At 40.2% G+C, this 14798-nt stretch overlaps 1 protein-coding gene across 1 annotated transcript in view; it reads right to left on the bottom strand.

The window, feature by feature from the left end:
- Positions 1–1374: 1374 nt before the first annotated feature.
- ADAMTS18 (ADAM metallopeptidase with thrombospondin type 1 motif 18) overlaps positions 1375–14798 on the bottom strand; it is a 53374-nt gene continuing 39950 nt past the window's right edge. The window contains exons 17-23 of the mRNA XM_075576754.1: positions 10024–10150; positions 9039–9165; positions 7960–8164; positions 6893–7084; positions 6365–6577; positions 5325–5472; positions 1375–4622 (exon numbers count right to left, since the gene is read on the bottom strand). Coding sequence (XP_075432869.1) covers positions 4486–4622; positions 5325–5472; positions 6365–6577; positions 6893–7084; positions 7960–8164; positions 9039–9165; positions 10024–10150 — 1149 coding nt within the window. The 3' untranslated portion in view covers positions 1375–4485. The remainder of the gene's footprint in view (positions 4623–5324; positions 5473–6364; positions 6578–6892; positions 7085–7959; positions 8165–9038; positions 9166–10023; positions 10151–14798) is intronic.

Below are 14798 nucleotides of genomic sequence, written 5' to 3'. Positions count from 1 at the left end.
AAAGTAGCAAAGATGGTAGTGGAAGATGAAGATTTATTACTGTCTTTGAAGTGGGAGAGTCTAGTGTCTGTTCCATGTGACTTTGGGCAAGTCAACAATGAGACTTGTCCGGCCTACCTGCCTCTCCCCTGTCTCCCCAACAATTTATCCTAAACGCTGCTGCTAGAATCACTTTACTCTTTCCTAAATCTGTCCCTGCTGAAATCTCTCTCCTGGCTTCCTATTAAATCCTGAATTACACACACAATTTCTCCTCCTCACTTTTAGGGTTTTACACTCTGCTGCCCCTCCTTACATCTCAGCATTAATTTCTCACTATACAGCTGCCCGACTCTTGCGTTCTGCTCAAGGATGTCTTCTCTCTACCCTTTGTGGGTCCCCTCCCGCCTAAAACTTCTCACTGCCCCACACCTCTGGAATGTTCTTCCCCTCAATATCCGACTAAGTCCAGGACCCCAGTGGCCGTTGCTGTGAGTGCTACAGCGTGCACGCCGCACACAAGGTACAGCCCTCTATGGGGCAGGCCCCAGTCGGCGTGTGTGCATGAGCGCACAAGCCGCAATGCGCAACCGCCGGGGCCAAAAGACAAGTTTTTTGTCTATAGGCACGGCGGACGAGCATTGGTCACGGCGGCGGTTCAGGCAATAAGGACAAACCAGCTGCGTGACGTCACGGCTGCGCCCTCGCCACACCTCCCCCTCCCTATCCCCCCAACCCCCCGTTGGATCTCCTACTCTGCTCTGAAAGCACAGCTACAGACCACAGGTCATGGCTGAAAAGGGTGCACGCACCACCAGGCACGCCGGCGCGCGTGCAGCCCTGATCACCCAGGGCGTAGCCTAACACCCTCTCTTTCCATCTTTAAGACCTATCTAAAACAAACACCATTTTAACTAAGCATATAGGTAGCTCCGCTGGCTGATACTATACACCTCATATGCACTGACTTGGACCTCTTGCAGACCCTCTTACCATAACACCATCCTACTGTCTCTGTAAGTTCTCCCCACACCACTTAAATTGTAAGCTCTTCGGGGCAGGGACGACTTTTCCTAATGTTACATTCATGTCTGAAGCACTTATTCCCATTACGTGTTATATTATTATGTCACGTGTATTACTGCTGCGGAGCGCTATGTACCTGGATGGCGCAATATAAATAAAGATATACATACATACATTAGAACAACCATAATAAATATTACACCATTGAGGTGTATAGGAAAATATTCTGACTTAGTAATTCATTATCTTATATTCCTACAACTATTATCAAACTCTTGTGATCACCATGTGAAACCCAATACAGATGCGAGTCATTTTAGACATGTTGAAAAATAAGTATTTGACTTCATCTCTTTCTTACAGTTTCAATATTTTATTACAAAATGTACAACATTCTGCTGGTGATAAAAAAAAAGTGGAAGTGGAAACAAGTTATTATAAGACACACAATAAATATTACAACCCTTTTTTTGCTATAATACATCATATTCTGGGTTTGTATTCTTCTGATTCGGTTCTGCCTCCAAAGATTGAATGCAAAGAATCATCTCCCTTAGTGCCAGGGGAGTTAATAAACAAACTTTTATATAAAATAAACAAATGACATACATATGAATTCACGTTTTTCTTTAAACTTACGCATAATCATCGAGATGTAAAACACGCAGACCTGATGACATTTCCGTTTTTAATGCACGCCTGGGTCACAGTGTTTAAAATACAGACAATACACCATGAATTTGAGTAAGGATTATTGAAACGGATTTCCCAAACGCTGGAGCGTGCTGCGTCTAACAGCATATACAGCTAAATCTGAGCAAGATATTCCTGGGCGGATACTTATCAGATATATTATCTCTGGCACTTTATTGTAAACCCTGTATAAAAGGACCGTGTTCAGGCAGCAGTTCCCAAAATACAAAAGCAGTATATGTTTTCCATTTGCTAACATGCTAATTTTAACTGACCACTGTCTAGCATTAGTGCTGAATTAGCTAATCATAGAGTCCAATGCTACTTTTACTACTGCAGTAAAGTTGAACTTCACTCATCAAAAAAAAAAGTTGCGGGATCAAATGGAATTCAATAAATATACTTCTTATTGCCACGCCTCAGAAAATTACAGTAGGATATAACCATGTCTGAACCAGGCTGGGTTTGGCAATTCAATTATTTATTTAGTTTTATATTTTTACTAATTTTGAATTATACTATTCAGGGTATCTAATTTAGTCATGGCGCAGTGTCAAACATCCACATGCAGTGGATAGACTAGACCAGGGGTGGCCAACTCCAGTGCTCAAGGGCCACCAACAGGTCAGGTTTTCATTATATCCCTGCTTCAGCACAGGTGGCTCAATCAGTCCCTGCTTCAGCACAGGTGGCTCAATCAGTGGCTCTAGCTTCGACTGCATCACCTGTGCTGAAGCAGGGATATCCTGCAAATCTGACCTGTCGGTGGCCCATGAGGATTGGAGTTGGCCTCCCTTGGACAAGACATATTGTATTTTATTTATGGTTACCACCACTTGTTATAGCAATTGAATATTCCTTTACAGAGTGTAAAACATAACTGAATATTAGCATCCCCGGAGTGTTCATGTTCCAAGCTATTTTAAGTTTCTGAGTGCAGTGTTTAAAAAAAAAAGAAAATGGCGGCTCCTGTGTTAAATGTACAAATGTGCTCATCAAAATTCACGAATTTCTCAAACCTCTTGGGCTCTTGTGTTTACACCAACTCGCACCTTGCAGATGCCATCGAGAAAAGGGAAAAAGATGCCTAACTTGTCGAATCTCACTGTATAGAGTATGTTAAATAGCACCTTCCGAACTCTAAGCACTACCTCATGCAACCAATCCTCAAATCAATCCCTAAAGCTGACATACAACGGAGCTAATGCACCTTGACACATTCACACTAATAGTTGTAAGCTCCAAGGGCTTCTATTAGTGTCAATGTAATGCCAATTTGCCAAAACAGATGCTTTCGAAGCTTAAAGCTGCAGTTCAGGCTCCCGTTTTTTGTTTAGGTTTTTTTTTTAACTTCAATAGTTTCATGTGGGCAATCTCTACTTACCTAAAAAAAAATGCATAGCTGCCGGTCAATTCGTTCTCCGTCTATTGATCGGCAAAGTTTGGCGACATCTTTAAATATGGGGAATGTAAATCATTGCTACAGGAACAAGCATGCTTGTTAAAATAGAATACAAGAAAATTGGTCTTTCAAAGTTGTTGTTTTTAAAACAGAAAATGCTAAAAGTATTTTTTCTTACTACAGTACTGATTTATTAAAAAAAACACACATGCAGGATATTGCCTGAACTGCAGCTTTAAGTGATGAGCCCCTGCAGTATATGTTATTTTTATGTTTTTTTGTAATTACATATTGTGTACCAAAGCAAAATAATTTAATATATATATATATATTTGTAAACCAACCTTCCTAAATACTTTTGATATATTTATTTTTTCCTCGTTATACTTTACCATATCTTAATTTGCTACAAATACATGTTGATTGAATTATTAGTACAACAGAAAATTACATGAAATGAGTTCGTCACTCATACAAATGTTTCTAGTACAAACTTGCTTTTCCAGCAGCAAGTGGGATTAAAAAAAAGCACCTTGTACTGAGTGTAAATATGTCTAGTTTCGTGTTACAGATCTGAAGACGATGACAGATTATCAACCAGTGTGAGCCGAGTATCATATTTATAAAAGGACCATCCTGATGGCCATGTACTTGAAGTACATTTCTAAACTGCACAAAGATCATTTGCCCTTGACACTAATATCTTGGCTACGTCATCTTTTCATCTGGATCATTAAAAATAGAAGAAATCTTCATCTGTACAATTAGAAAGACAGCCACTGCAAGACGCTGAACAAAGCCCTTGTAGCCAGAATCAAATAAATTCACCAGAAGCAACCTTCAGGGTTGATACATTGTATAACATCTGTTGGCCACCAGTGGAAGCGATGACAACACTCTTGTCTCACAATGTAAGGTCTTCTTGATGCTGCTTGCCATTAGTGGAGACTTGATGCATAGATGAAAAGTATAGAAGCTCAGTGACTGTTCCTTGGGCAGAAGTCTGTTCTCTACAATTGGGATTCACTCAGATTTCTGCCTGCAAGTGCTTCATTATAACAGCATGTTTGAGCACAGAATTGCATGGCGGCTCCTTCTGTATACATAATGGTAGCCTTTGTTTGTTTTTCTGAAGGCATGTCACTTAAAATGCAAATTCCTTGCAGTAGAAATGAACTAAATGTTATTATTTTAATTGGGAAAATGCAACTGGAAACGTCTTTAAATCTGATCTGGGGATGTGGAAATTCAACCAGGATATCATTCTCAAACAATATTTCTGAATTGATTACTCGGGGGGGGGATTGTATATATATCAGTATTGACTCTATCAGAAGAAACATGTATGCTCTGATAAGGAAAGTGAGAATGGTGTCACTAGAAGGTCAGAGAAGAGTATCACTGTAGTTTTTCTTTCTTGTGCATGATTTACAACACTGTTTGCCATAAAATTTGTGGTCACAGACCCCATGCTGAGGTACGAGAGAGCACCAGCTGAAATAATCAACACAAGACGGATCATCTGTAAAACAAAACAATCCTGCTGGTTAGGGCATGAGTGCCTGCTACGTCACAGATGTTACACAATGTTTAAACTAACTACGGGGAGCTAAATAATAAACCGAAATCTGAAAAGGCAAATGCACTCAGAAGTCCATTCACATACTGTAACTCAACGCAAGTTCCGAAAACCTGTTCCTGTCCCTCAAACACGTAGGAGCTTTCAAGATTTTGGGAATGGAAATGCAATTGAGCGCATACAGTGTGTCACGTTTAGCTTTTATGTCCAGAGTAAGATGTGATTACAACTTTTACCATTCCCCACTTCTCAGGATTGCTGTTTATAGCAGCGGTATCCGACTCCAGTGCTCAAGTCCCACCAACAGGTCAGGTTTTAAGGATATCCCTGCATAAGAACAGGTGGCTCAATCAGTGCTTCGGTCATTTTGATTGAGCCACCTGTTCTAATGCAGGGATATCATTTAAACTTGACCTGTTGGTGGGACATGAGGACTGGAGTAGGAAACCACTGGTTTATAGGAACCTGACACAAATGTACTACATGTGCTTCATCCTACTTTATGCGACTAATAACAAATTCATCTTAAAAAATAAAACTATTATCCAAAATTACAAAGGTCCTACTGGGAATAATATAATCAGCGCAGAGCACTGAGGCATGTACTACAGCGGTGGTCACAATGCTACAGTATGCATGAGGTACCTTGCTTTTCTGAAGATGGGCAAAAGTTTGTGTTACAAGCTTGGGAAGTTGGAGGTTTCTGATGTGGCAAACATCCAGCGGATGGTCTTCCCTGGCGAAGACATTGTACACTTCGGGCTTGCACACCCCCACCACAGGTAACCGTGCACTGGATTGAGGAAAAAAACCATTCATGACTATTATTGCTGTCCTGATGAAATTGTGCTGAGTCATAGAAATGTTGATACTGCAAAGGAATGTTTTTATTTCCTTAAGACTTGTGTACCATTCTCTTCTGCACTTTCCCGGATATGTGCAGAATCACTAACTGCGGGGATTTAGCACCCGGCTAAGTAATCAGTTTGTTAGATATGCATCGGATCCCAAATCATGTACATATTCATTGAAAGATAACATCTATAGTAAACTCCTTCAAAAAACTGGAAAAACCAAACGATTCCCCTCCAAAATGTTTTAGGAAATACCAGAATTCTGGGAATTCTTCAGAAATACTTTGCACTTTATGGAAAACCCTTTATTATTTGATAGCAGACTGCAGATCTGTTTAACAATAATTGGACATTTTACAGATATTTCTGGAGTGCTTAAGCAAAAAAAATGGCCTTGTTCTGGAGTCCAATAAATCAATCAATATTTTGGAGGAAATGTTGGAAACTGCTGTTTTTGAAGTTACCCCAACCACTAACTTTTCACGTCTTTAATTCTACAACGCTTCGCAGAACTGAATGAGTTACAATCAGCAATGATTGAGAACGTAGCACTTAATTGGTTACTGCGACTCTCAGAGAACACATTTTCAATATGCTGCAAAGATATTATCACCTTGTAGGCCAAATATTAAACCCCATTCAGGCGGCGTTGCTAAGAAGGGTGCAATGGACTTGCAACATGTTGATACACTTTCAAATTACTGCTACAAAGCAAATTATGTAGAGGTAAATATTCCACAAGCAGGAAGAAAAATGACCGATGCTTCTGTAAAGACATTTTTGGATGCTTTTTTAGAGAACCGTATCAAATTCTTACTTTAAGTGAATTACCTGTTGCCAAGGTGAAGCATACCATCCGTTGGTGACACTGTAGGATGGCTGCCTAGGACATGCCTTGTCATTGCATGGCTGCTCCATGGCTAGATTTACTTTCCTGACACTGCGACATCTTTTGTGAGGAAATGTGACGAGTTTGCCATGAATATCTTTTTCACCACACTTCAGTTCCCGTTTTTTCACACCGGGACCACATATTGCTGAACACTGTCAATAAAAATACAAATGATTTGGTCAACGCAAAGATTAAGAAGATGACAAATCAGTTTATCACAACATCTACTGTACAGTACAGGGAGGATAGATTTTGGGGGTCTTCAGCAGCCAGCATTATAATTTTGGGGATTGTAGATACGTTTACCAAGTGATACAATAAAACAAATATGTCAAACTATGAAGTATGCATTATAATAAAAAAAATAACTAAGAAGACCTTTCACCACAAAGCCAGTAAATCAAGAGTTGTAACGACAGCTAAAATTCCTGGCAATTTTCTCAAATACAGTATTTCGTGTCTGTTACCTCACTCCATGCAGATATCACCCACTGAAGTTTGTCATTCTTTGGGCAACGAGCTACAACACAATTCTGGTGTGACTCCGGCTTCACGTGTATGTTACACAGATTTTCCGGAAGTATTTTATACGTTCCGGAATTGACACTTCTGCAGAAAACCTCTTGTTTCTTAATTCCCTTGCCACAGCTCTTGGAGCACTGAAATAGAGAATCGTTCAATAGAATTTACCACTGAAAATCCACTGGTTTATATTTCCATTTGGTACTTGGAAATTACGCAGTGAGGCCCTGTCTTAATATCGGCCTCTATGGAAAAGGGAGATTCAGCACAGGCATTACTTGTCCATCCTTTCCATCTAAAAGAGCTTCTACATGTTGTTCTAGATCAGGGGTGCTCAAGTTCTCAAGCACCCCCAACAGGGCAGGTTTTAAGGATATCCCAGCTTAAGCAGAGGTGGCTCAATCAGCGGCTCAGTCTGAGCCACCTGTGCTGAAACTGGGATATCCTGAACACCGGACGTGTTGAGAGGGGGGGGGGGGAGGGCTTGAGAACTGAAGTTGAGCTCCCCTGTCTAGACTACAGGGCCAGACACAACAATCGCCACCTCAAATGCAGTCCAATATGCTTATTCAGGAACACATACTGGTTAATCCTATATTATCTTCTCGATCTGAACTATATACCTTTATTACATTAATATAGAACCCTTAACCTTATTTACTATTGTATTTTACCTAGAAACTGTCTATGTTGAAATATAACACACTACATGAAAGCTTTGTGAATGGCATAGTAAATATATATCTTTGTCATTGCCTTTAATATTTCTTGTAGTGAAAATATGTGCTAGCGTAAACAAAATATGTTTATAAGAACAGCTACATTGTAACGAACCAACATCAGAGCATTCTTAATAATAATAATACAGATATAGTTTGTAATAGAGATGTGCTGGCTCTCAAAAGTGTATCTATAATCTACATCTGTTTCAATAAATAGTACCCCCTACCCCCCATTTGTTTTCTTGCACCTCATTGTTAGAGGTCAAAACGTATAGATCTTTATTCCATACCTGAGACCATGGTCCTGTGCTCCACTCTGGTGGGCAGTCTTGAACATTGCATGTCTGCACTTGCGTAGGAGTGGTTACTGGGCAGTGTGAATGGCCCACCAGTTCTTCTCTCTGCATTGTCTTTTTCTGGACACACTGAATGTGACGGGTTTGTTGTCCACCCCCACATAAAGCACTGCATGAGCTCCACTCACTAGTTGCCCAGCTGGGGACAAAGGACGCATTCTTAGCTAAGCATGAGAAGACAGATTCTAAGGCTATGGCCTCGCTGTCTGCGCTGCACGCGCGCCTGTGACGCTGGTGGCGCGTGCAGCCGAGTTCCCCGGTCTGCAGTGAGATGCAGGGGGAAAGACAGGAGGGGGGGGGGCGGGACAGGGGAGTGATGGGGGGGCACAGCCATGACATCACCCGATAGGTTCGCCCTCATTGGCTGAGCTGGCGGGGGCGTGGCCTAGCGCTCTGTCGCTAGTACTGAGCACAATTTTCCAGTCTGCTGGAAAAACTAACGGCACAGCGGGGTGGCGGCCACCCCTTGCAGTGGGCCCGGCCCCATTGAGGGGCAGCTCTTGTCCCCGCAGCAGCAGCAACTAGCGGGGACCTGGCCTTATGCTGATCGTTTAACAACATCTTTCAAAATGTAGCAACTCTACAGTGCTGAATGTAATATGTTTCATTTATTTGCTACTAGATCTTTAGTCATAGAAGTTTAATTTTAGCATAGATCTTACAGTTTAAATGACGCTAGAGCACAGGAGACATGTGAAGCAAATAAATATAGAAATAGATACAACCTATGACATGTCAAGTAACTCTAAGTGCTGTATTCTATATCTATCGAAGTGCCTGTGTGGGAAACAATTAATTGAACCCTTTGAATCCCCATCTACGCCGTAAACTGCCACTTTGGTACTGAATTACCCCCTTAATTCTTTATCACTCTGTACAAGTTAAAAATGACTTGATGGTATTTTTTATATTTCAATTGTTGCTGCTTAATGAGTATATCTCTCTGCTCTCCTCAGGTTTCCTGGCCTGCGGGGCACTGACAGATTTAATAAACATGTATATTTAACACTTACAATGCTGGACATGGCTGGCTGTTGCATACTTTTGGCGCAGAAGGAAGTCTGATCCGTGGCCCACACAAAGTTGAATTTACTTGAATGCGATGATCTTGTAAGCAAACCAACTTTGTTGTCATGTGACCTTAAGATGAGAATAACAAATGTTATATATATTTTTACATGGTTAAATAGAATGGAAATTAAAGATGCTTCTAGCATATTTTTAAATGTTTTCAGACAGAATAGTCATAATTTGTGGTCAATGGAAAATATTCATCTTTCACCTGATAAATTTCATAAAATTATATTTTAAAAAGTGAGTTCCAAGACCTGTTAGAATGATGATCACATTTCAATCATTGTGCGTCTACAAACTGGAGCGATAAGGGCAAAACCGTAAGGGACTGAGAAAACACGGCATAGATGGAAATGACAAACAAAAAGCGCACAGGGCGCACCGGGGGTTAAGACCAATGTTAAGAGAGGTGACACAATGAAAATAATAGTATAAGCTATGCTACACTCATAGTGGCTGCATACTATGAATATCTGTGCCCCCCAGAGATCACAAAACACCTGATTGGTGTAAGAAACAGTTTAATCCTATAACATTAAAAACACACATATGACAGTAAAAATAAGGTCCCACTGCACCACAAAACCTCCAGCAGACGGTTGCTAAAAACAGCCAAGGCACTCAGCACATTAGCTTACAAAGAGACCCTGCGGTCATGAGCTGAGTGCCTTGGCTGTTTTTAGCAGCCCAGCAGCGGTTTAGCCCCCTCTTAGGAGTACTTTGAGGAGGTGCTCATGCACGGTTAGCAGCAAGGGGGGACCTACATCTTTGGACGGCTCGAGCGCGGATAGTTCATCTATATCATAGATGGAAGTGAACATGAAATATATACAATGAATATCACAAAGGATCTGTGCTTCTAGATTCATCAGAGACAATGTGCAAGCTATGGGAATCAAGTAGTCAGGTATACTATGTCCTCACCTGTACCACAACTGACAGAGCACGCTGCATGCACTGGAACCCAGGAAAAGTTCTGTGTTTTCTCCCTTGCAGAAGTGGGTAAGGTGTACTCCCAGGCTACACCTGGGTTCTTGCCTTGATAAAGGATCTTAATAAAAAGAGGATTAAACAAATTAGCAATGGATATTCTCCTGGACAGCAAGACCAACTCACATTCTGATCATTAACCCACTAGAATTCCATATATAGGTGATATATAGATGACTGTAATGCACTATTCAAATAACCGTAATTGGATTTTTGTAATTTACTGCCTGTTTAAACTTCACAGTATCATTTCAGATTTTGAATGATGATATTTATCTTATAAAAAATGCTACCCTAACTCCTCAGCCAAATGTATCCTATACTTTTACTATACCAGGTTAGGTGAACAGGTTAGCAATAGGAAGTCATTAGCAAACTGGATTGTTTCCGCATACCTGCACTTTCTGTAAAAAGTGTCGCTTTATTCCTGTTTTACATCGTGGATTGATTTCTAAAAAAAATCCTCTCCAGTGTAATAACCATTTTTTCTTGCCCTAAATCGTTGCTAGCAGTCATTCCATGAATACAATGAGCTTACAAGTAATGTGCAAACATTTCATGAATAAATTGTCAGCATGCCGCAGAAATGATACCGGAGGTTTATTTCTTCATTCAAAGTGACAATTATGTAATTTGGTAATTTGTGCATAGACTGAGACGTTACATTTCCTCTTTGGAGAACCCGGTAAGGTGACCTATTTGTGCTCTAGCTATAAATTTGATTTGAGCCGATGTCAAACTTTAGGACAGATTTCATGGAATTTCATTACTTGGGAAGTAATCTAATTCCCGTTGGTAGCCATCGAAACAGCCTTGGGCTTCAAAACTGGCCCAAAAATGTGGACTTCCATCTTTTATGATTGAGAAAATACAATATAACTTTTTAATTAATCCAAGTGGGAATAAAACAATGTGAAAAAATGTTCACAATGAATAATAAAAGGATTTCATAAGCTACAGCACAGGGGAAAAAAGAGTCATTTTAAATTCAACATCTATATCAAGGTTAATAACACCATGTTTAATCCATTAAATTTTAGTCATGTACATTCTTAAGTTTTGCACTTTTTGTTTTTGGCTGATGCATTTCCTGTGACTATCAGCCAGGAATTCCTTTCAGACTTGGTGCAGCCCTAAATGTAAGAGAAATTAATTATGTTAGAATCCTTTAGGATACAAATAAAATTGTAACAGATTTGGTGGGTCACAAGGCTTACGCTGGACCATGAATATAGCCCCTGTGATTCTAGCGTGCAGAGACCGGAGTATAGAGACTGCTACTGGATTATACCCTGGAGCAGATATCACCTTTGTACCGCTCTAGAGGCTCCATATTCCATGCACGATCTCCACTGGCCTCTCCGCCATTGATACATCTGCCAGTGATTGTTCTTAAAGCTACAATAACTGTTACTCTTGTGAGTGCATCTCTGACCATTGGTTATAATGAAACGCTGTGTTACCATTTTTACGCGACGGAGAGTGCACTTCTGCGTCTTGTTTTTGATACTGTATATATTATCGTCGTTTATTTGTAAAGTGCCAACATGTGCCGCGGCACGGTACAATGGGAGGTACAGAGTGGCATCAATTATATAAGCAGAATGACAGGCAAATAAGGACAAACAAGTGCAAACAGATTCAGAAGGTAATGAGGGCCCTGATCCTGGGAGCTTGCACTCTAGAGGGGATAAGAGGCAATGTTAAAACAAAAGGTAAAGTGGCTGCTCTTGGTGGGATGGAGTGTGCCTCAGGATGGAGTATGGTTCATCCACACTGCTGGGTCTACTGAGGTTTAGGGGGAGTGGATGTTAGGGGGTGTTCGATAGTGTGGAGTTTGGTTCAGTCGCACAGCTGTACCAATATGGTTGAGGGTGGGGGGGGGTTGGCGTATGCCAGATAGGCTTCCTTACAAAGCTGAGGTTTCAGAGAGTTTTTGAATGTCTGAAAGCTGGGGGAGAGTCTGATGGTGGAGAATGACAGATCTATATCCATTTACTATGTTATTGATCAATCTGGAAATATTTTGCTGGTTTGGAACTTTCCTTGAATTTGAACAATTATATCCCTACTGCATAGTATCGATATTGGAGTACTAATCTAAAAACAAGTAAGTATATGTGTCTATCTTATAGTCAAAGGGTTAATAAAGCCATTGAGACATACTGTATAACCATCATATTTTGCATGAACTATCCAAATCAGTGGGCCTTTCACATGTTGGACTCATTACTGTGATCCCACGGAGAAAAGCATGGCTTACAATATATGTTACTTTGCGCTTATTTGTCTCATTTGTTTACGTTCAGAATTTAACTTCATTGGTAAAAAATATTTAAAAAAGGACTTGTACTGTAAAGTCAATGAAAGTTGATGTATTAACCCCATGTTTAAATAGCAGTTAAGATAGTAAGTTAGTTCAATAAAATGTACCGGGAAACAAAATGGTATTTTTTGAAAATTAAAAGTATTTATTCTGGCTCAAAAAAGTTAATTAAAAACATAATATATATATAACTAAGATACGCCCTTTCCTCTGTTGCTCGACTGCTAAAACTCTGACTCAGGCCCTCATTCTCTCCCGTCTTGATTCCTGTAACCTCCTGCTGTCCGGCCTTTCTGCCTCTCACCTGTCTCCCCTACAATCTATCCTAAACGCTGCTGCCAGAACCACTCTACTCATTCCTAGATCTGTCTCAGCATCTCCCCTCATAAAATCCCTCTCCTGGCTTCCGATCAAATCCCGCATCTCACACTCCATTCTTCTCCTCACTTTTAAAGCTTTACACTCTTCTGCCCCTCCTTACATCTCAGCCCTAATTTCTCGTTATGCACCATCCCGACTCTTGCGTTCTTCTCAAGGATGTCTTCTTTCTACCCCCTTTGTATCTAATCCCTCTCCCGCCTTAAATCCTTTTCACTGACTGCCCCACACCTCTGGAATGCCCTTCCCCTCAGTACCCGACTAGCACCCTCTCTATCCATCTTTAAGACCCACCTTCAGACACACTTGCTTAAAGAAGCAAATAAATAGCACTGTGGATATTCTGAACACTTGATAGACGCAGACGCACTTACCAGAACTCCCTCTTACTGTCTCTGTACGTTCTCCCTACCTACCAATTAGAATGTAAGCTCCTCGGGGCAGGGACTCCTCTTCCTTAATGTAACTTTTATGTCTAAAGCACTTATTCCCATGATCTGTTATTTATATTATCTGTTATTTATTTGATTACCACGTGTATTACTACTGTGAAGCGCTATGCACATTAATGGCGCTATATAAATAAAGACATACAATACAATACAATAAAGAAATGCTCCTCTTTGTAACTGACTGCTGAGTTCTGACATCCTTAATTTTGTGGATATTGTTCTATAAACCTCAGTCCAGGACCATGATTCATTTAGATATTGATATGCAGCATTGTGCTGCTCTCAGCTACAATATAGAAATGTAGCCCATTCCAGACTTGCACTTTCAGCTAAGAAAACCTTAGCAGTAGAATTCTATAGCTGTCTTTAATTGCCCTTACAGTCATATTTGTAACTATTCTGAAACCATACACCTCAATAAAGGGAGCTGAGAAATAATTCCAAATACTTCAAGCTGTTGTCCTACTTAGGGAGGCAGTGTGCATTTTTGTGAAGCATTTGCAAATATTTTAATAGCTCTTCAAATATAATGTTAAAAGCTCTATTCTAAATGGTATCATGGAAATACAAAACCTATACAGCCTGAACTATTTGGCACAAATGCTATGCCAAATTCTACAGCATATTCACTGGCAGCAGAATTGCATCAAGCATAGTTAAAGTTCCAATTTGCATAATATATTGATAAGCGACAGTAGTTTGGAATGTACTTAGTATTAAAATCAATATAAACTGAAATGGTCTAAGGAGCTCCTGTAACATTACTATTTTTAAAGTTTCCTTGGAACCCGTCCAATGACAATTTAAACATTTCCCAAATTATAAATGAAGCAATTTCCTAACAAGTCCACATTAAAAGTCTGCATGTGGAGCCAACATAGGAAACCTGCAAGTTGGAAGGACCTCCAGTGCTACAGCTACTTAACTGGAAGGGATCCAGATTCTAGATCCAATTCAGCCAAATGGTAATTGCTCACAAATTTAAAGCTGGCGATCAAGCTCCTTAAACACATCCAGGTTCTGAGCAGAGTTTAATGTCTGCCTCTAATACACCAACCACCTGACTTCAGACATAGCACTCAGCAGCCCTGACCGCAAGGCACAGAGTCATAACATTTACAGCTTCTTAAGTTCAAAACCTCAAACTCCAAAACTGGGACCTTCCAGATGCACTAAAGTAAAATATAATGTTCTATTACTTACTGCAGCGGTTACCAACCGTCTATACCATCATCACTAAATACCAGAATCTTCAGCATCATCAACTTTTACCCACGTAACAGTATCTATATTTATATCAGTCCTATATCTACTTTACCCTGGAGTTCAGTTAAATGTTATAACACAACTCGAGAGTAGGGACGGGCAAATTGTCCCACCCAAATTTAGCTGGAGAAGAAGAAAAGAAAAGTCGCCACTAAGTTTTCTTACATTCGAAAATATTCAAAAATCTGAAACAAAGCGGAAATGTAGGGAATATTCAAAAAATTGCAAAGGGAAAATAATCTGAAAATGAAAGGATATTCAAAATTTGCACCCCAAAAAAAAAAACC

This window comes from Ascaphus truei, chromosome 19, assembly GCF_040206685.1.
Source record: "Ascaphus truei isolate aAscTru1 chromosome 19, aAscTru1.hap1, whole genome shotgun sequence".
Classification (NCBI taxonomy): Eukaryota; Metazoa; Chordata; class Amphibia; order Anura; family Ascaphidae; genus Ascaphus; species Ascaphus truei.
Note: the sequence above shows the minus strand (reverse complement) of the source record. Positions and strands in the feature narration are given on the sequence as shown.